Below are 22,419 nucleotides of genomic sequence, written 5' to 3'. Positions count from 1 at the left end.
CTCGCGTAGATCGATCTAATTTCCATGAATAACACTTTCTTACAATACTTTCTCCAGTCTGCTCACTCTATATCCATTTAAGCTCAATCTGTGAGTCTTATATGAGGCCTTCCATCTCAGATTCTCTCCAAACATCTAAAACTGGACACTATTTCTCTAACACAACCATATGCCTTGATTCATTTGTAATCATGTTCCTCCTCCTCAGTTCACTTCTATTATACTGTTTCAGAAAACTTTAGTCTTTACTCTTTCACTCTTCTCTTTTGCTTTTTTCCAGTAACTTTTTCATATCTTCTCTCATTCCACACTTTTCATCTTTCAAATCATTTGTACCTGCTAAAACAATTAACTCTTTTGCTTTCCCTCTTTATATTCTAAACGTGTCACTCATAACTTTTTATGAGTGACACTTTTCATAATATTTGTCCCTGGGAAATAATTTTATTATACCTTCACTGATCACTCCTCTTTTCTATGAATCACTATAAAGTACTCTCTCTTTACTCTCCTTCTTTTATTGTTTCATACCATGTCTTCTTAGCACCTTTCTTTCTCTTTATGTCTCTTCTTTGCTGCATCACTTGCCAGATATTTCTGTAGTCCTGAACTGTGTGCTTTGTTCTGTGAGCAGACACAATATAAGTACAGTTTCCATCATTACTACTTTGCCATTCTTCCTGATCTCCCATCATTTTTCTCATAGTATCATTCATATGTTGTCCACCCCCTACTCATTACATTCTTTCAGATGTGTTCATATTTTGGCAAGATATAGGGACAGATATATCAGCAGCCATTCATCATGATGAATGGCTGCTGATATATCTGTTTGGCCAAAGTATGATAACACACACACACTGGCAAGGTATTTGATAGACTCCAGGATGGATTAAAGGCAAAAGTTAATTCTGTGCAGAGTCCCCTGCGTCCTTCCAAAAAAGCTGAAATATTTTGAATAGGTCAAAAGGACATCTCTGGTAATAATAATATATGGAAACAGATAATAGAATAAGTAAGGCCGGGAAGCCAGTTGAATATGGAATGAGAGAGAGACAGAGAGAGAGAGAGAGAGAGAGAGAGGAATCAGCCAAAAACACTGAGCAGCAGTATATAAGTTCTAATATATAGATTTGAGAGGTGAATAAGAAATAAAATAATTGCTCAAAGATTATTATTTTATATATATATGTATATATATATATAGGCTTTGGGTCTCTCCTTTGGAGAGACCCAAAGCCTATAGCACAATAGTGCTATGTAGGCACATGGTTAGAGAGAAAGAAAGAATCTCCTAATGTGTTTCTTGAAGAGTTGGGGGATTGTGTTCATTGGGGAAAATGGTATGAGGAAGGCTGTTCCAAAAAAAAAAAAAAAAAAAAAAAAAAAAAAACAGAGGTAGATGAGATGAAGGTCAAAGACATTGATTCTAAGTTTGGAGTTGAATTGCATGTGAATGTTGACCAGTGGTTACTCTTACTCTGCTATCCATGTTCTTACATGGTTAGAGGAAAGCAGAGTAATAGTAGTTGGCCATTTTAGTGGACCGGTGGCCATGAAACTAGCTTAAAAAGACAATGTAAAACAGATATTATTTGCGTGTGTGTCCACATGCAAATAATGTGTGTGTGGTGTTTGTAGTAGGTGGATTCCAAATGTGAGGAAAATATTCTAAGATCAGGCAGATTTGGGATTTATAAAGTGCTAGGAGGCAGGCCTTGTGCAGGCAAGAAGCATTTTGGGACAACAACAAAAAAAAACGCAAAGTTTTTTGATTTTTTTAGGCAGAGGCTACAGATGTGAAAGGCAATGCAAGAAGAGAAAAATTGATCATGTGTGAAGAGCAGAACATTATTGAAAGTAAGTGGAAGTGAAAATAATTTCAGAATATAAAGAATATAGAATATTTTTTTTTAAAAAAAAAAAGTATTTATGCTTCGTTTTCTTTCTAATGCTGTTATTAATTCAAGCATTCAATTGCATATTTATATTTATTCTTTCATCATTATTTTTTCAGGCTATACCTCAAAATGGTATCAAGATCTTTGCAGTATTCTTACATTCACATCTTTTAGGTAAGTATGTTAATTTTTCTTTTAACAAAGTATCAAGTATGTTCATCCACCTTCATATATGTAAATACATACATTCTGATTAAAAACTATATTAAAAATAAATTAATAAAATAATAACATCATCATCAAATTCCTTATATGTACCCTCAGGGAGTGTACAGGATATTATGGTAATATACTAACATGAAAAAGTTACATCATTACTAACTTCCTATCGACAAATTTTTCTCTAAAATAATCTGTTATCTCTTCAGTATTATCAGATCTTGTATTTTTGTCATCTAAGGCTTTTCTTCTTACTGTATTAATCCACCTGGATCTTAGTGTTCCTTTGGGTCTTTTCCTGCCATCTTGGCAAAAATCATTTGTTTTCTAACCTTTCCTCTTCCATTCTGTTTAAGCAACCATACTAGATGAGATTAGCTTTACTACCACATTCCTGAATGCGGACAATGTCAAGTTTCCTAATATCTTTGTTTTTAATATGATACTGCCATTGATGCCATCTGTTCACTCACCTAATCTTTCTCAGAACTCTCTCATATCTGTGGTCTCTAGTCTTTGATCACGTGTTCTATTTCTGATCCAGCTCTCAAGTCCATATGTTAAAATTGGTTTGAGCACTCTTGTTTATAGCTAGTTTAGTGTTTTGACTAATTTCTCTGTTATTCTATATAAATTTATTTCATTGACTTCTTACCATACCACCTTGCTAATTCTGTTGTGTTTCCATATTTAATTTGCCACCTGTGCTAAAAATTGTTCCTAAATAGCTGAAATGTTTTACTTGTTCTATAGGTTCTCTCTCCATTCAGAATACAGTTGAAGTATTCAATGTTTCTGCCTATTTTCATTATTTCTATCATTTTTTTGTTGATTTTTATATTAAATTTATTACAGAAGTTATTCAGTTTAGTCAAGGAATACTGCAGACTTTTACTGGATTGATATCAGGTTTGATGTCACGTTCCTTCATAATGTGATCCATGTAGATGATGAATGGCAGTGGACACAATGTATACCCTTGTCTGACACCTGATTTAACATTAGTCCATCTTCCTATACCTCCTTAAATTCTAACTGTTGACTTACAACTATATATATATATATCATCATCATCATCATCAGCAGCCATTATCGATCCACTGCTGGATGAAAGCCTTTCCAAGATATATATATATATATATATATATGTATATATATATATATATAACTGTTTGATATAACATCCCATTTACACCACATAATTGTAACATTTTGAAAACTTTATTCTTGACACCTTGTCATATGCCTTTTTCCAGATCTACAAAACTCAAATACAGATTCTTGCTATATTCTCAAGATTTTACAGTTGTTTCTTAAGGTGAAAATCTGATTCTGTCACCCTCTGTTTACCTGTTCCTAGCTTGTTCTTCTTCTTCAAGCTTCCCTTCCACAATTTTTCTTTGCCTTTTCTCAGTCATACTTACATAAATCTTACCATGAACACTCAACAGGGAAATTCCTCTAAAAATCATAAGAAAAAGTAAAAGTAATCTTGCTGCATGAATTTTGTTTTCTTATTTTTCATTGCATTACTAAAACACTAATACAAGTTCATGTATTAAGAGTAAGCATGAAGTAGTATTATCATTATTTTTTTTTTTTCAGGAAGGAAAATGATTGTGAGACATTTTCGTAACCAAGAAGAATTGCCACCTATTGCTGTAGATAGGAATTACGATTTTAATTATCAAGTAAGATATCTTTTCATATCAGTTAAAGATATTTGTTATGAAAAACTGGGCAATTCTTTATATATATAGCTATTATATTAAGAAATTGAATGACAGAAATGAAAATTAGAATATTTTTGTATTATAATTTTAATTTCTGAATCAGTTATTATTACTTAAATATTTTGGTATTGGTCATTGTCTTGTGAATTTGGTCTGTTATATTATTAGTATTACTGTTATTATTTATAGGCCTCCACCAATTCAGAAGATTCATTGCAGGAGGCAAACTCTCACAAACTATGATACATATTATTATATGTATCATAGTTTGTATCATATGTATCAAGCCAGCAAAGGTTGGTCAATTGGTAGAGCCTCTGCTATTAATGGCTCACAAAAAAGTCAAGCAAGTTTGAGCGCGGTTAATAGTTGGATGGGGATCACTCGTTCGATGCTGTTGGCACACTCTCCCTCGATGAATCTTTGGACTCCCTGGAGGTGTTACATAATAAAATAATATTATACTTAGCCTTAAAAGCATTCATTATTAGATCATTCACCATATTCTTGCAATGCATTCCACTCATCCACCACTCACTATGCAAAAAAAAATCTGTTTTTCACTTTGTTGTTGTTGTTCTCCAACCACCTATTACCATATATCTTAAGAATATCTTCCCTATATCTATTATAATTCTGCTCCTCAACTTGGCATTGGTATGTCTCAATCATACCATCATCTCCTACTATATGCTAAGTTCGGCAGGCCGCATTCCCTTAATCTATTTCTTGTGCTCAATCTCTTCTTGCTCACTCTCTAACATTTCCTTATCCTCTAACATTTCCAATATCTAGGTGTGATCAGATCTCTGCACATCTGTAGAGATGTGACCTCTGGCCTCTTTTGTGGTCTGATTAGTGTCTTGTACAGGAACTAACACTATCTTATCTCTACTTTTATTGTCCTTCTCATTTTGGACACCTTTATATTTTTTGCAGTGTGTCCTCTGAATTTCAGCTCTTCTAGTAGATCCTTTACCTTCTCCACCTCCTGGAATAAAGTTACTCCAATACAATACATCTTATTCCATCCACTCTAGCCAAAGTGTATGACTTTATGTTTAGCAATACTGAATTGATATTCCCATTCATCTTTCCAAAGTGTCAAATCTTCTTGTAACATGAGGTTTGCAGACCACATCTTGGATACCTACAACAGAATCCATTGGAAGAAGGCCACTTACTTGACAGAAAACAAATGCTAGTATGAAAGAATGCTTCTTGAGTCTGCCTCTGTCCTAAAAAAAACACAATACTAACCTAGATAAATTTGGATGCATAAACTGCCTCAAATCTGAAAAACACTTATTTTCAGACCTTCAGCCTGATGATACAATTTGGAGTTTGCCTTATTTCTTCACAGTGGTTTCTTTACATATCTTGCCATGTATATTGTTTCCTGATATTGCCAATTTGACTTTGCAGAAATGTAGGAAATAATAAGCAAATGATTTTAGTTACTGTACCATCTACATTGTCATTTCTTTCCTAAAAGTATGATCCATTATGATCTCTTTTCAAACTTTGAACTATATCATTGATATATAGATTAAACACTATCATTTCCTGAACAGAATCCTGTAGTTCCCTACTTGTCACCTTTCCCTTTTGAGACGTTGCACCGCATACACAACTCACAGTTCCTATAGATTAGCCATCTCTGTAACCAGCTTACCAACTTGATTATCCAACTCAATTTCAGTGGTAGTTTGTCATGTTGTATTCTGTTAAAAGCTTTTGCAAAATTTCAGTATAAGTATCTCCCCTGTCCAATAGACCTGTTACTTCTAAAAATTCAATTAGGTTACTGAAACAAGCTATCCTTTTTCACTTCCACAAGTCATGATTACTATTAAAATCACTTATGCATGGTTGGATCATCATATACTGACAGGATATCTTCAAACCACTGTTTATTTGGTGACTTATTACATTAACAATATAAATGTTCTCAATCCTTACAGTGATTTATATATATATATATATATATATATATATATATAGGAAGTAGTAGAGGATGGATTGATGATGAGAGAGCAGGAGGTATATGAGGGATTAAATAAATCTGATGTTAATAAGGCAGTAGGACTCACTCATATGTTACCATGTAAGGGAATATTCCAGTGAGTTAACAGTAGTCTTAACACAACTGTTTAACCGGAGTCTTGCAATGGGATCAGCCTCAAAGAGATGGAAAGAGGATAAAATTGTAAATTCACAAAGGGAACAATAAAGCTAATGCTTCAAATTATGATGTTTCAATCTTAGTGTCTGGAGTTGTGTTGAGGATGTTGAGAAGATAGTGAGCTAGGATCCAGAATTTGATAACTGCATTTTTTCTGCAATAGTCAGCATGGGTTTATTAAAGGGAGATTGTGTTTAGCAATCTACTTATGTGTTACAACAAATTAGCAAATGCATCGGAGAAGGTAGATGCATATGCAGTGGTATATTTAGGTGTTTCAAAGTCCTCTGATAGATTGCCACACAACATATTACTAACTACATTGGAACAAATGGGGTTTACTACTAGATTAGTGAATCGGATAGGTGATTGGCTGCCAGGTATAGCAAGTTGTGTATGGAGAGCAGTATTCCAAAAGAGGAGATTCATTAGTAGTGCACCACAGGGATCTGTTTTTGGAGGCATTATTGTTTAACTTATATGTTAGTATGAATAGGTTTAACTGGAGACTTGCAGCTATTGCAAATGTTGAGAGAGAGAGAACTGTGAGGATAGAGCAGATGTTGTGGCTTTACAGGATGATCTGAATAGACTGTGTGAGTGTGTGTGCATGTAAGTGTATCTCTCAGTTCATTGTTGCAAAGTGAAAGCTTTTTAAATTTGATGTGCAGGGATGGGATGCTGAACATATGATTGGTAGGAAAAGTTTGAAGGAAGTGAAGGAGAACAGATTATGACAATGATGAGGAGGTTCTTAACATGCAGAAGTAGGTTATGGTTTCATTGTATAAGCCTTCATCAGGCCACATGGACTAGTGTGGACAGATGTTTTCAGAGGATAAGGATTGACTGGAGCGGTTCCACAGAAGATTGACTAAGACTATGTGTAGTTTTTGGAATATTGCATATGATTACAGATTGAGGAAATGCCAAATACAGAACCTTGTCAATAGAAGGAGAAGGGTGATATTATTGAGACATATAAAGTTGGTATGAGGTTCTTACTTGAGGAAGTGATTTTTCATATAATGGAGAGCAACAGAAGTAGAACAAGAGGCCATCTTTAGAATTTGTAGAAAGTGGGTGTGAGCAGGGATGTGAGAATCAGATTCTTTATATGTAAAGTGAATTGCATTGCCTGAGATGTGTGATGACAGCAAGGTCTTTCTGCAATGAGTTTTTTGAATACTTGGAGGTCTAATGTTAATAATAATAATAATGAAGTGGTCAAACAGATTTTTTTTTTCTTGAACAGAAGGAATAATATTAAATAATATTCTTATTATTTAATATAATTCATATTACCAGCAAGAATATTATAATAATAATATTCTTGTTGCCAATTTAAATTTCTTTAAACAACAATCTGAAACTGCTTGGATCCATCTTCAATAATGGAAATCATTAGCTTCAGGAACAAAGATAGGAAAAATATCCTACCTTTATACTTTGAGACAAAGAATAGAATTCATTATTGTCCTAATGTAGATAGCCTTTTTGGAGACAGTGACAATTATGTTCCTTTTTTCTTTCATGAATTTAGGCCAGGTGGCCTATTTCATAAGTCTTTCTCTATTTCTTAGTCTCTTTTGTCTATAATTCATTATCTTTCTGGATAACCTTTCATATGACATTTGTTTTGGCTAGTATCCAACTTGTAGAACTTGAAGTCTCAAAAGCAGTGTCACTGTGCTATCATTCTGGATAAAGACCAGGGAACAGATAAGATACTGGACAGATATATGAAAAAATCACTGTTGTTACCTGGAATGTTCATAGTAGGTTTTTAATTTTTATCATTAAACAATAGTTACAAAATCCTTGTTGACTAATGTTATTCATATGCTAATTTAAATTAATCATATAGTTTTATAAGTTTATTAGGTTGTAATCGTTATAAGCTTAAACATGCACTTCGCATTTCAGGAATACAGATATTTACCAGAAGAGGTCGCAGTACTCCCGGTAAGAAAATGATTTTTTTTTTTTTTTTTTTTAAATCTATATGTTGTTGTTATTATTGTTACATGCAACACCTCAAAGGAATTCCAGGATTCATTGTGGGAAACTACTCCACACTACACAATGCTATGTGATACACTTTCTACCTGGACCATCTTTATTGTAAAGAAGCAGCTAAAGAAAAGAAATCATCTGTTATTTGGAAATATGAGAGAGAATAAATGATAGCAGCAATATTGTTGGAATGTCCCACTTAACTGACTGTTCCATTTTTGTTGGTTTGTTAATCTTATCTTTACCTCTTTAAATTCTGTTTTTATTCATTAGTTGTTGATTGATGCTCATCTGAATATAAAGAAATTTATATTATACTGTGCCACCCTATATTCAGATTAGTCTTAATAATACAGAGGAATCAATCATCAACTATACTTATTTTATCACTTTATCTTCAGGCCGAGGTTATTGATAGCTTTTAAGGCTTCCTCAAAGGTCCGATTAATTTTATGAGCTGTGCAATGAAAGAAAATCAGGCAAACACCAAGCTTAACTCAACAAAAGAAAACATTTAATGTGGAATAGTACAACATATACATTCAAGTATAACTATCTGCAAAAGGTTATCAAATTGAACAATTACAAAAATTCATATTCAGATATTAGTAACTTCTTATTTAGGTTTGAAGATTATGGCTAATGTTGACACTTCTTAATTCTTAAAGCATCAGTAATTCTTTCATATAGTTCTCTCTACCCAATTAGATGAATTAAATCATAAATATATTAGCTCAGTTTAAAGTATTCAGAATAATCACAATCCATTAACTAACAAACATTCACCCTTCAGTTCTTTATGCTCAGTCAATCAGATTTAAAATAGTTCTTAAAAGTTTAACTTTCCAAATGTAACAATAGCTAATCTTATGACAAATATTTCTATATTCTCTCTTAGTCAGTTAACACTTAACAGAACAACATAGCGCTTATCATTTCGAAGGCAAAGTACTTCAATACATCTTACATCCAACGATTAATTTATATAATCTACAGCCAAGGTGAAAACATGTCCGACGGAGTTAACTGTTATTGCTTCACACAGGTTATAGAAAGGACAATTCTTAACAATAAGGAATTAGTAGATAACTTAAACCAAGTGCATCAAGACTTGTGTATTTCTGTGTCTATAATTCAGTTATTATAGTGGAAGATTTCTTTGAATTGTGTTGCCATAAAGTATAAGTCAACAAGAATTTCAAATGTGCCTATGTAAATTCGATGTGTAAAAGCTGTAGCCCGGTAAGAATTGTCCTTTCTATAACCTGTGTGAAGCAATAACAGTTAACTTCAGTTCTGCACTATTCTTCCACTAACCATTTGGAAATTATCATAGTATCAGAACTCCCATAGAAGTAATTCAAAATGCTTATTAATTCCTTGTCCTTTCCTAGTCGAATATCGACGTATATTAATTCCCCTTCTGCCACTCACTACCTATCTCTATGCTGTCTCTAGGGCTTCTCCTATATCTTACTTTCGTTTTCGAATTAACTCTTTTCTCCTCTTTCCTGCCAAAATCCGGTTCTGACCAGTTCTGCTCATAACAACTCGCTTCTCCCTTTGTATACAGTACTCCACGCTCCAATCACACGCTACCTAAAAATAACTCCGTTTCCTTGACAGTGACCAATTAAATCTCATTAGCAGAATTCCTTGAATTTACTTTCATTTTCATTTAAAATAATAAAAAACATATATCACAGTTCACATAAGGCACATAAAAGTTACATACATACCATTTCTTATAATATTATTAAAGGAATAAAGTAATGAAATAAATGACATTTAATACAGAGCCTTTTCATTATTATGACATATCTTAAGATTATATTATTAAATAATAACAAACAAAACTCAAGGCAACTATATGAATAACACATTATAAGCAAGAGACTAACAACAAATAATATTTACAAGTCTTGCTTATGACATGGAAGATTATGTTAAACATGAATGAAGTATTATAATTTACAAAATACTTTCATTCACAATTTAACAATATGATTCAGCAAGTCTATTTGTGTTCTTGTGAACAACTAGGATGAATAGAATATGTTCAGATTTTGATATTTTTATTTAAACACTTTATAAAATTACAATTGAAATCATTATTCAGCCATAGATAAGCTGTTATATTGCTGCAAGTGGCTTCTATTAAGCCTAGTCCATAGGGGAAGAAAAAAAAAAGAAAAACACCTCTTGCCAACTAGTGTTGACTAGCTCATCATCGTTAAAGCACCATATGCTCAGAAAGTAAGGTCATCACAATCAGATGGTGTCCAATATGGAGTAGATGCTATATAAGAGAAGTTCTATCACCAGCTCCTTAATTTTTTTCTTGAATTCAAATTGCCATTCCACATTTAGATTACTGTGCTCAAGTCTGATCACCTGGATTCCTTGGAGATGAGGAGGTTGTGGAGAGGGTTCAGAGGAGAGTGACTAAGTTGGTGAGTGATGTAAAAAATGCTCCCTACATTGATAGATTGAGAGCTTGTGGATTGCAGAGGTTGGTTGATAGGCAGAGAAGAGGGGATATGATAGAAACATTTAAATTACTAAAAGGTTTTTATAAGATTGATGCAGGGGAAATGTTTCAGCTGTGTGATAGTGATGGAAGAACAAGAGGTCATTCCTGGAAATTATGGTAAAGCATGGTTAACAAGGGTGTGAGAACGAGGTTTTTTGCCTGGAGGGAGGTGAATGAGTGGAATGCATTGCCTGACTCAGTTGTGAGTTCTTCGTCTGTAAATGAATTCAAGAAGATATATGATAGATATTGTTTTGATAGTTTGGGTCTCCCGTGATGAGTCTACTGACTCCATGGAGATACCCGTAATTTTTTTAATAGTATTGTCATGACATTCTATTTTCATGTTGTGTTCTAATTTACCATCTAGTTTCAAGTCACTCTTATACAGGGTGTTCGGGATAAATTTGACATATTTATAATTAATTATATTTTTCCGTAAGTTACATGTATTAACACACACTTCTCTTCATTTAAAAGTTTGGACCCTTCTTCATTCATATACAAGATGTCAGAAAGGATGGATAGCTGGAACCCACCTGAATCATGGAAGAGAATAACTTGTATCATGATGATTCGTGCCCGCCATCAAAATAAGGATATTACGACTGCTGCCCAATGCTCCCTGAATACAGTAAAAACAATCAGGCATGAACTAGAGACTTGCAATGGTGACTACGAGGATGTAGCAAGAAGAAAGATCCCTAGCAGACGATCTGATTGCGTTCGTACAGCAGAATTCCTCGCAAATCTGCAGGAACAGGTGTTGAAGAACCCTGGCATTGGAATTCGGGCTTTGTTCGTGGAGTTGCTAACTGTAGTCAAGCCCTGGATAACAAGGGTAGCCAATGGTAGGCCGTATGTATGGCAGCAGGATTCGGCCCCTTGCCACACCTCTGGGAAAAGTCAAAAATGGTTGTCTGAAAATTTCTACGACTTCACCAGTACAAATGTTTGGCCTCCAAACTCCCCAGACCTTAACCCCATGGATTATTTTGTATGGGGCGCAGTTGAAAAAGACACCAATCGCACTTCCAGTAATACAAAAGCCCAGTTAATGGATAAAATTAAAACAGTTTTTGCGGCCCTTCCCAGGGAGACTGTAGCATCAGCTTGTTCGAGGTTCCGAAGCAGAATTGAAGCTGTGATCGATGCTAATGATGGTTATTTTGAGTAAATCTTGTTGATAGTATTGTAATTAACTCTGCCTGTAATGTTTTTTTGTCAATTCATTAAATTTAATAGATACAAAGAAGATTTTCTTTTTCCTTACGAAACTGTCAAATTTATCCCGAACACCCTGTAAATAACAACTAATTTCAAATTGATCACCGATCCAAAAGTAGGGAAATTTATAATTATACTGCGCCACCCTATTTTTAGATTAGTCTATAGAAAATAGTAGGATCAATTCTTAATTAAGTTAGCAGTCTTCTCATTAGGCCGAATTATTTATTTCTCTACTTGGGACATCTGCAAGATTCGAATTTTTTATGAACGGTGCAATAAAAAGGAGTTCATGCAAACACAATATTTAGACTAACAAAATAAAACATTTAATATATGATATATAGCAAATACATGAATTCTACTTTTAAATGAAACAATACAATTAACTTAATACATCTCACTAAGTCAATCATTACAATTCAATGTTCTAAACTTTAACATACAATTCACTGCTTCAAAATTACAAGTTTTCTTAACTCAAGTTAATAAAATAAAACTTCTCATTTGATCAGTCTGCACACATCTATCAGTTGTACTTAATGTTTAAATTCACAGCAGGCACTAATCAAGGTAGACGATATTCCAAGCAATCTTATTTCGGACCTTGAACTTCTAAAATAAGCTATAGTTAATGTTAGAATGAATGAACATGTATGACTACTCTTACCAGATATAATCTTCAATACATCAATCTATTGCGAGCACACTTATAAATTAACTTATTTGAGCTAGCGGAACACATTAAATAAAATTCTCCAACGCTTTAACTGAACTACTGTTAATCGCGCTTCACTACTCTAAACGACAGCAATAAGATACTGATATCCTTCCTTGTTTACTTGACAACACCGAGTGCTAACAAGTCTATCACTTGTTAGCACTCGGTGTTGTCATATCTTATACTTCTGTCATTAATGGCACTGCTTATTGCATCAATCCACCTAGATCTTGATCTTCCTTTAGGTTTTTTCTGTAATCTTGGCATCAAACACCTGTTTTGCTAACCTTTCATCTTCCATGTCCATGCTACTTTAAATTAGCTCTGCTCACACATTCCTGAATGCTAATAGTGAAGTTTCTTCCTAATATCTTCATTTTTAATATGACTCCGACATTGATATATATTATCTGTTCACTCTCCTAATTTTTCTCAGCACTCCATATCTGTGATCGCTAGTCTTTGATGAACTACTTTATTTCAAACCCAACTCTCAAATCCATGAGTTAAAGCCAAACTTTCCAAACATTATAAATTAACAAAAGAGGTAATTTTTTAGCTATCTGTACATTAGTCTCAATAACAATATTATTATTGCTATAAAAGTACCACAACTGCTAACATGGATGTTTCTGAATACCATACCATACCATGAGACATTGACTAACTCACTAAAGGTGAGTTATCAGTTTCATATGGAGGTAGTGGGTTTTTTAACTTGGAAACTCAGGTTTTTCATCCCTCAGAACAGACAAACCAGTCCTGTGAACACACACATGGATTTACAGTCATAAAATATATATACCTACTCCCTCATTAGGAGGGCTCAACCTGCTTCCCCAAAGAGATGGGGAGAAACAGGGAAACCCTATATAAATAAATAAGTCTCCTGTAAATGAAACAAATTTTGCATAATAAATTATAAAAATGTGATAGTCTATAATAAAATATGTGTGTATTTGTTTTAATACACTTTAATATTTTTTCTTTTTAGGGTAAAAATTGTTGCATCTAATTGACATCTAGTGAAAAACAGATTGAACTGAAAAGTTTTAAATTATTCTTAAATTATTATCTTGGACTGTGGTAGTTTGGAATAATGCAGCAGCTAAGGATAAGAGCTGGTAATATGGATTGGTGGGGGGGGGGAGGAAGAAGGGGGCTGACAGACACCAGAGGGTAGTATGTGGTGGAGAGGAATCTAGGAACCCTGAGGCAGACTACTAGTCACCCTGAGGTGACTAGTAGTCTGCCTCAGGGTTCTGTACCAGGGACTACTATTTAATTTGTACAATAATGGTATATGGAAATATTTGGGGGTGGGGAGATTCAATTACCTGCTGATGATGCAACTGGAGAGGGCAATAGTTGAAAAAGGTGATAGATATCTGGCATGATGATTTAAGTAAATTAGTATTGTAGATGAAGGATAATGGTAATCAATTTAATGTTGCAAAATGTAAAGTTATGCACTTTGGGTTGAAAAGGTTATATACTGTGCATCATATGGATGGTACTGGATGACAAGAAATTGATGAGGCTAGGGACTTTGGAGTAATGATAAATAGCTGAAATTCAGAGAGCAAAATAGCTCAGAAGATTATTTTGACATTGAAAAATACACTAACAAATAAAGATAGGAGGTTATTATCCTCTTTATTAGGTCATGATTCTTCTGCATCTTGACCACCATGCACAGATTTGACTACCTAAGTTTCTTGGGGAATCAGGAGGTGGTGGTGGAGAGGATTCAGAGATGAGTGACCAAGCTAGTGACAGGTCTATTGGATACTCCCTGTGAGGATAGGATGTGAAAGTGTGTGGGTTGCAAAGTTTAGTAGATAGGCAAAAAAAGGAAGAGACATGATAGAAACCTATGTTATTAAAGGAGTTTTATGAGCTTAACACAAAGGAAATTTTTCAATATGTGATGAATAGGGAGAGAGAGAACTAGGGATCACCCTTGGAAGTTGTATATGAGTGTAATTAGTAAGTGTGGACTAGCATTTTTGCTTTGATAGTGGTGAATGAGTGGAATTGGTTGCCAGAATTAGTTGAGCACCATGATAGTGAACAAGTTTAAGGAGAAGTATGATAGGTATTGTGTGTATAAAGGTTAGTGTGGATCTCCTGCAGTGAGTTTTCTGACTCCATGGAAATAACTATATAATAATACTAGTAAAGCAAATGTAAATGAAACACCAGAACCTCTGTATTATAGAGCACATGCTAACTAGTGACCTGGAGGAGCTAAACCACTTCTTTGAGAAATGGCATCTTATTCCAAGCACTACCAAGACTGAAACATGCTGTTTCCATTTGAACAGTAGCATGGCATGTGACATCTTAAGAGTGCCACTAAATGGGAACATACTACGGCACAATTTTAATCCAAAGTATCTGGACATAACTAACCCTGGACAGAATCCTCTCCTTTAATAGACATCTCTCCAATATTGCTGCCAAACTCAGGACTAGAAATAACATACTGCATAAACTTGCTGGAACAACCTGGGGGGGGGATTGTGCTCCCACATTAAGGACATCTGCTCTGGGCCTAGTTTACTGAGCTGCAGAATAACTTAGCTATCTGGTTGAACAGTGCACACATTAAATTAATTGATACCATCCTGTATCAGACAATTATATCATTTCTGGAACAATAAAGACTACTTCATCATATTGGTTACCAGTTTTAAGCCACATACAACTACCACAACTATGATGCCAAGACAACCTGATTCGCGAATATAAAAATTTAACGGAGTCCACTGCGTCCTATACACTCTGATATTGACAGCTTTACATCACAGAGGCTTAAGTCAAGACACCCACCTATTATAATGGCACAACGACTGAGGGCTATGATGCAATAAGAGCATGGCACACAGAAAGGACTGCCCAAGTCCCAATAATCTGGCAGACTGTCTTTAACCCAAACAGCCCTCCATCAGGGTTTGGCCTACCTTGAAAAATATGGGCCTCACTGAATAGGGTTCGCACCAACCATGGTAGATGCAGATCTTCCTTGTTTACTTGGGGAATAAGACCAAACTCATCTTGTGACTGTGGTGAGGATAATCAAACTATACAACATATCACATTTGTCCTCACAGAGCCTACACAAGAGCTGTAACTGACTTTATAAGTTTCTACAGATCCTGTTGATTGGCTGTCAAACTTAGACATTCAATTTTAATTTTATGCTTATTTGTACATTTTTATTTGCATATATGACTACAGTGTCACTTCACACTATTCTATTCTTTTATACATTTTATTGTCTTGTATGTCCTTTTTGTGTGTGTGTGTGTGTGTGTGTGTGTGTGTGTGTGTGTGGTGGAATATGCATTTATTCTTCTTAGCCAAATGCTAAATAAATAAATTCTGGTGGTTACTGCCTGGCCTGAACAATCTCGCTGGTTTTCCTTGATTCTCTTCACCGAGTGTCTTGGGTGACCGGCACATTTACTTTGAAAAAATTAGAGTGCTTAAAGCAGGCGTAACGCCAGAATAATGGTGCATGGAATAGGACCTCGGTTCTATTTTGTTGGTATTCAGAACAAGAGGTAATGATTAAGAGGGACAGACGAGGGCATTTGTATTGCGACGCTAGAGGTGAAATTCTTGGACCGTCACAAGACAAACAACTGTGAAAGCATTTGCCAAGAATGTTTTCATTAATCAAGAACGAAAGTTAGAGGTTCAAAGGCGATCAGATACCACCTTAGTTCTAACCATAAACGATGCCAACCAGCGATCTGCTTAAGTTCCTCAACTGACTCGGCAGGCAGCTTCCGGGAACCCAAAGTGTTTGGGTTCCGGGGGAAGTATGGTTGCAAAGCTGAAACTTAAAGGAATTGACGGAAGGGCACCACCAGGAGTGGAGCCTGCGGCTTAATTTGACTCAACATGGGAAAACTTACCCGGCCCGGACACTGGAAGGATTGATAGATTAAGAGCTCTTTCTTGATTCAGTGGGTGGTGGTGCATGGCCGTTCTTAGTTGGTGGAGCGATTTGTCTGGTTAATTCCGATAACGAACGAGACTCTAGCCTACTAAAAAAGAAAATTCACTTTAGCATAGTGTTCATTATAATGAATCAATTCTGTGGTATTAAGTTTTTTATAGTGAGATTCAACCGTATATGAATGAAGTAACCATAAAATACCTATATTGTATATGTAAAAGTATTGTTTTTCAAATAACAGTAATATAACTTATGACATTACTTACTTTTTTTTTTTTCAGGGAGATCAGCTAGTAGTGGAATGTACCTATGACTCTTCCCAAAGAAATTTCACCACTTTTGTAAGTTTTAATTATAAGTTTTGCTGTTTTATGATAGTTCAACAATTATTATTTAATGACTAGTTTTCATCATCAGCAGCTTTCCAAATTGAAATTTGTCAGGTCTCTGATTTGATCAACTCTTATATTTTGATCCTCTAAGCCAGTGTTTCTCAAAGTGTGGTACTCGTATCCCCGGGGATACGCGAAAGGTCTTCAGGGGTATGTGGCAATTTTCGGCTATGCATCATTAACATATGGAATCATTATTAAGAAAAAAATAATTATTTTAAACGTATATATTTCTCAATAAATTATATATTATGAATGAATTCTCCTACTCAAATTTATAGTTACTATTGGCACAGCATTCACGTCCTAGCGATAGTAACTCGCTCCCTGCGGTAAACAACATGCCCTCCCCAACAGTGTCACTGTACTGAAGACGCAAGAAAAACAAGTAGTTTTATTGTATATCACTGAATAAGGTACAGAGACATTTGCAGTCTGTGTAATATATTTCTCAACAAATAGTGCAACTATTTGACAACTGAGATAAAAACGGCACTAACTAATGAATCGCATCTCCCCTCCAACAGAAACTGCTGTATGGACTCAAGCAAAACCATATGTTGCCAGTGCAACATATGGTTTTGTTTGACATCACCCTGTCGTGAACGTGTTAAAACTAAGAAATATATTGTGAATGTGTTTCAGATAGTATGGAATTCGGTTGAAGAGAATTAATATTTCAACTCAACTGTTGGCTTGCCTAATACTAATGAGAAGTCATTAGTATTCTTTGGCACAATGACTTTATAAGTCGTTGTACCAAAGAATACTAATGATTTCTCATTAATCATTCGTAGGATTGTTCATTACATATCTCAAGTCTTGTAAATTACTGGTAATTTTTGCTTGAAATAATGGGAAAGAAGATGAAGCTATTTGGCTAGATGACTTTGACGATGCACACAAGGAAACTGTTCTCGATGTCAAAAGTAGCGATAGCGAACAGGAGCTTCTTGGTAAGTCACACCATTTTCAGTTGTTTTTTTTTTTCTGAAAACTTTAGTTTCAGAAAATCCCTGCATATATCTCACACCACGATTTTTTAGCTTTAATTTTGTGAAAAAAAGTGCGAGTTGTATTCGAGTAAATATGGTAATTTTTTTAGCTTTCAAATTCTTAAGTATGGATCATTAGTTAAAGACGATTTATAAAACGTACAAAAGAGAGCAATATAGCAAATACAAGTAGCTGTAAGCAACAAGAAAACGTTGATATTGTATCTGGATCATTGAAATTGGTAAGGGTGTGTCGTCTGACATCTCTAGAGAACCAACTAGGAAGAAGATGAAAAATCTTCATAAGTATGATACGAATTACTTGAAATGTGGATTTTCATGGACGGGAAATGAAGAGCAACCTATTCCAAATTTTGTTCTATTAAAAATAAATCATATTTTATGTTTACATGAACATATAAATTCAAATAAAATAGACATTTACAATGAAATATGCTTTATTTATTTATTTATTTATTATTTTGATAAGAGGGTACTTGGTAATAATGAAAATTTAAGAAGGAGGTATGCAGATATCTGAAGTTTGAGAAACACTGCTCTAAGCACTTCTAATCATATCAACCCCTCTGTGTCTTCTTGGTCTACCTCTGAGTTTTTTTACTGCATTAAGAATGTGTCTTGCTTATCTTTTTCTCTTCCATTATGTTTAAGTGACCATACAGTTCTGCTTACAAATTATTAACTTGAATGTTAATAATTTCAAGTTCTTTTTTGATGTCTTCAATTTTTAATATGGGTCTGCTATTAGTTCCATTTGTTGACTTTTGTAATTTTCCTAAGAAGTCTCATATCTGCAGTCTCCAGTCTGCACTCATGTTTTGTTTCCATTGCTTCATCATTTGTTTATACTTTCCTTCATCCTTCAGATACACCATATAAGAAAAGACATTACAATAACACTTGCTGTTCTTTAAATAAAATGATCTGAAACTAACAGAATTTAAACTGGTGCAGATGAGATTGAATAAAAGATAATGAGTTGGAATAGGAGATTGGATATAAGATAGGTATCAGTAAGTTATGTATGGAGAAGCATTGTCCCCAAAGTAGAAATCAATTAGTGGTTTGTGCACAGGAGTTTGTTTAGGATCATTATTTCTTAAGAAAGAAAGAAGGTTAAGAAATAACCTTATTTTTTAAAGGTCACTTAGGTTAAGAAATAACCTTATTTTTTAAAGGTCACTTAAGGATCAGAGCTAGATAATGTGAAGGAGACCTCCACATAACTTACATGGAATATGCAGAACAGAAACAACACATGTTATCCAATGTCCAGTCCTTAGCTTCTTGTGGTGCACTCTGTTATTAGGTATCCATGTAGAGACTGAATAAACAAAGATGGGCTTATTTTTGTCAGAGAATTAAGGCATAGAGCGAAAATTCAGCTACTGGAACAAAGTCACATCAGCAGAACTGAAGACAGGCATCATAAATGTAAGATGTATCAATTGAAAAGAAGTGAAACTAATTAGAAAAAATGGCACTTGCTGACTCACCAGTGTAGAAATCACTGTGATTTCTTCTCTTTTGTAATTGCCTCTTAATTTCTTGAATCCACCATGAATTTCATATTTTTCGATGATTGCATTGCTGCATGCTTCAGTGAATCAGTCAGCATGTTTTTTACATTTTGTCACTCTCTCTCCAAGACTGTGGCAAAATGTTTTCTTGTTTTCAAGCTTTTTTCTTTTATCAATAATATTTGTATATTGAATTCAATGTCAATGAATTCAAAGCTGATTGACTTTGATCATTTTAAAAACTTTCATACACATTTTTCTTTTCATTGTGATTATCATTGCTTTACTAATGAAAAATGAAATAGTGGTCATTTCTCTTTCAAATCCCTATATGCTCTTGTATCTATCCTGAACTGGCATGAAGATATAGCTTTCATCAATGACATTGTCCATCATCTAAATGAAACACTTTATGAATGAAAGTGGTATTAAATCTGATATGAAAATCAGAAATAGTGAACTCATCTCTTTAACTTTGTGCAGATAATGGTGCAGATTTCTCAATACATTTGTAAATCCAGTACAAGTCTTTAGGAATTTTTAACTAAATTGAATAAGTGCAGTAACAATTTGGTATGGAAAGTCAGCAATAAAATAACAAAAACTATAATAGCAGTCAGGAACATGGAAAACCTCAACTGCATAAAATTTGGAAATAGACAGTAGAATAAGCTGAGTTCATATAATGGAGAGCCAATTGAATTAATTTAAATGGAATAAGAGAAATTAGCCAAAGCACTGAACTACAGTATAGTGATTTAACTTATGGATCTGAATGTTAGGTTAGAAATAAAACAGTTGACCAAACACTAGCGATTACAAGATATAAAAGTTTTAATAAAAATGAATGAGGAGTGAACAGATAACAACAATGGCAAAATTATATTAAAAATGAAGATAGGAGAAAGAAACTTGACATTGTTATCATTTAGGAATATGCAAACATTGATTTTTCAAAAATAGTAGTGTCACTTAAATAGATCAGGAGAGGAAAGGTTAGCAAAACAGGTGTGTGATTCCAGGAAAAAGACCAAGATAAATGCAAATCTCTTTTTCACTTCATTACTCACATGATCCTTGTACAGCTTCCATGGATGATTTTTTGTTTTCCCACTACATATTATTCTATGAAATGTTTCCTCTGATAGTATCTTCTCACCAACTTATATCTCAGTAACATCAGCCAATCTCTGTAGAGTACATTCCCTCATTCTGTCTTCATACTCAACATGCCTCAGTCCTGAGAGCATCACTTGTCTCTAGACTCTGTTTTCCTATCATCCAGACAAATCTATGCAGAAATTCAGATGCAATATGATCAGTGTTTTATAGTGGCACTATGCTATCACCTCCTTATCCCTACTTATCAGTGTCGTTTTTTTGCAATGTGTCTCCTGAACTTCAACTCTCCATCCATCACTCCTAGATGCTTTACCTCCTCCACCTTCTGGAGTGAAGTTTCACGAATATAATACATCTCATTTCACTTTCACTAAATTGAATTCAGTTTAAAGTAGTCTCTTTTCTTTTTTATAAGGTTTGGCAGGTTTCCGCTCCTTCTTGCATTCTGCATGTTAATTTTGGTATTGTTGTAGATTCTTAACACTGCCTTGGATATTAAAAACTTCAATGGGACTAATGAACAAGGTTTCAGGTATTTTATTTATAATTTTAACTAATATATATGGATTGTTTAGTTGGTACCATTTCCTTCTGCATAGCAATACTCCAACCATTACTTGATACCTTAGACTTGCAGTAGCTGCTTCATGCTATGTGCTTCTCTTTCTCTCTACTATGATTTTTATTTTAATCTTACTTACTTACTGATCTAGATTCTTACATGATCTGTTTATGCTGGAAGTAATGGAGGAGGAGGTGGTTAGAGGTCTTTGGAGTAATAGCAGGAAGAACATTAACGTTCTGAGAGTACATTGCAAAGATAGTGAAGTTAACACAGATTCTGGCTACTATGACAAAAAGTATATTGACAAGTAGAAATAAGGTGATTGCTTCATTGTATTAAGCTTTAATCAGTTCATATTTGAAATATTAGGCCAACAGATCTGATTTCCTAATTTTGTGGTCACATGAAAATCTTTGATCATTGTTTTTGATTTACAGCTAAAACAACTAAAGCTATGAGGTATATTATTATATTATATATTATATTAATGTATTAGATATTATTATATATTTGTTCCATATATTTTCTTCTGGTTGGTTTGCCAGTTTTGTGGAATTCAAATTTTCTTTTATAATTTAAATTAAAATATAACATATAAAACTTCAGGTAATTTGTTTTCAAATCAGAGCTAACCAGAATTGTGACTGTTATAACTTATGTTTTATTGAAAATCTTACTCAATATTTTTATGCAATAGTGAAAATTATGCTCCACCTCCATCAACCTTTCAAAATTAGCAATTGTATGATATTTTTCAAAACAGACATATCTTCTCTCTCTCTCTCCTTTTCTTCTCTTCTGTGAGCCCCTTATATACATAAGTCTACACGTTTACTATGGTAGATTTATATATACATAAGTATACACATATCCTATGGTAGTTGGAGCTCCATCATTTATGAACCACATATTTTCTCCTCTGCTAAGGGAACATTATCAAGCACATCATTTAAGATATTTTCCACCAAATTTTGTAAGAAGTCATACTACAAAGGTCCTGTAAGTTTGTTTTGGCAAACTTACAGGACCTTTGTAGATACCTTGTCATATGTGGATGGAGAATGCTGCTAATGTTTGACTAAATAACTGCATGTAGATTTTTTGATTATCCTGCATATGATTGTGTGATAATTAAAAATACTTGAGTTAACATCACCTCATCTGTGAAAAAGAGATAGGAGAGAAATTGTTGTTTCTACATATGCTGTTATAAAAACTGAGAAAATACCAGTCAATAAATGATGATCTATAGAATCTACATAGTAATATGGATTCTGTTTTAATCATATGATAAAGTGC

The 22,419-nt window shown here is 34.0% G+C and overlaps 1 protein-coding gene across 1 annotated transcript in view; it reads left to right on the top strand.

Moving 5' to 3' along the window:
* The window catches only part of LOC150099292 (DBH-like monooxygenase protein 1), an 86,238-nt gene that overhangs the window by 54,164 nt on the left and 9,655 nt on the right, over positions 1-22,419 (top strand). The window contains exons 8-11 of the mRNA XM_090404304.1: positions 2,018-2,075; positions 3,726-3,811; positions 7,965-8,003; positions 16,787-16,846. Of these exons, the coding sequence (XP_090260430.1) occupies positions 2,018-2,075; positions 3,726-3,811; positions 7,965-8,003; positions 16,787-16,846 (243 nt within the window). The remainder of the gene's footprint in view (positions 1-2,017; positions 2,076-3,725; positions 3,812-7,964; positions 8,004-16,786; positions 16,847-22,419) is intronic.

The sequence above is a fragment of the Typopeltis vanoorti genome, chromosome 14 (assembly GCF_054136105.1).
Source record: "Typopeltis vanoorti isolate ZY-2024b chromosome 14, IOZ_Tvanoo_1.0, whole genome shotgun sequence".
Classification (NCBI taxonomy): domain Eukaryota; kingdom Metazoa; phylum Arthropoda; class Arachnida; order Uropygi; family Thelyphonidae; genus Typopeltis; species Typopeltis vanoorti.
Note: the sequence above shows the minus strand (reverse complement) of the source record. Positions and strands in the feature narration are given on the sequence as shown.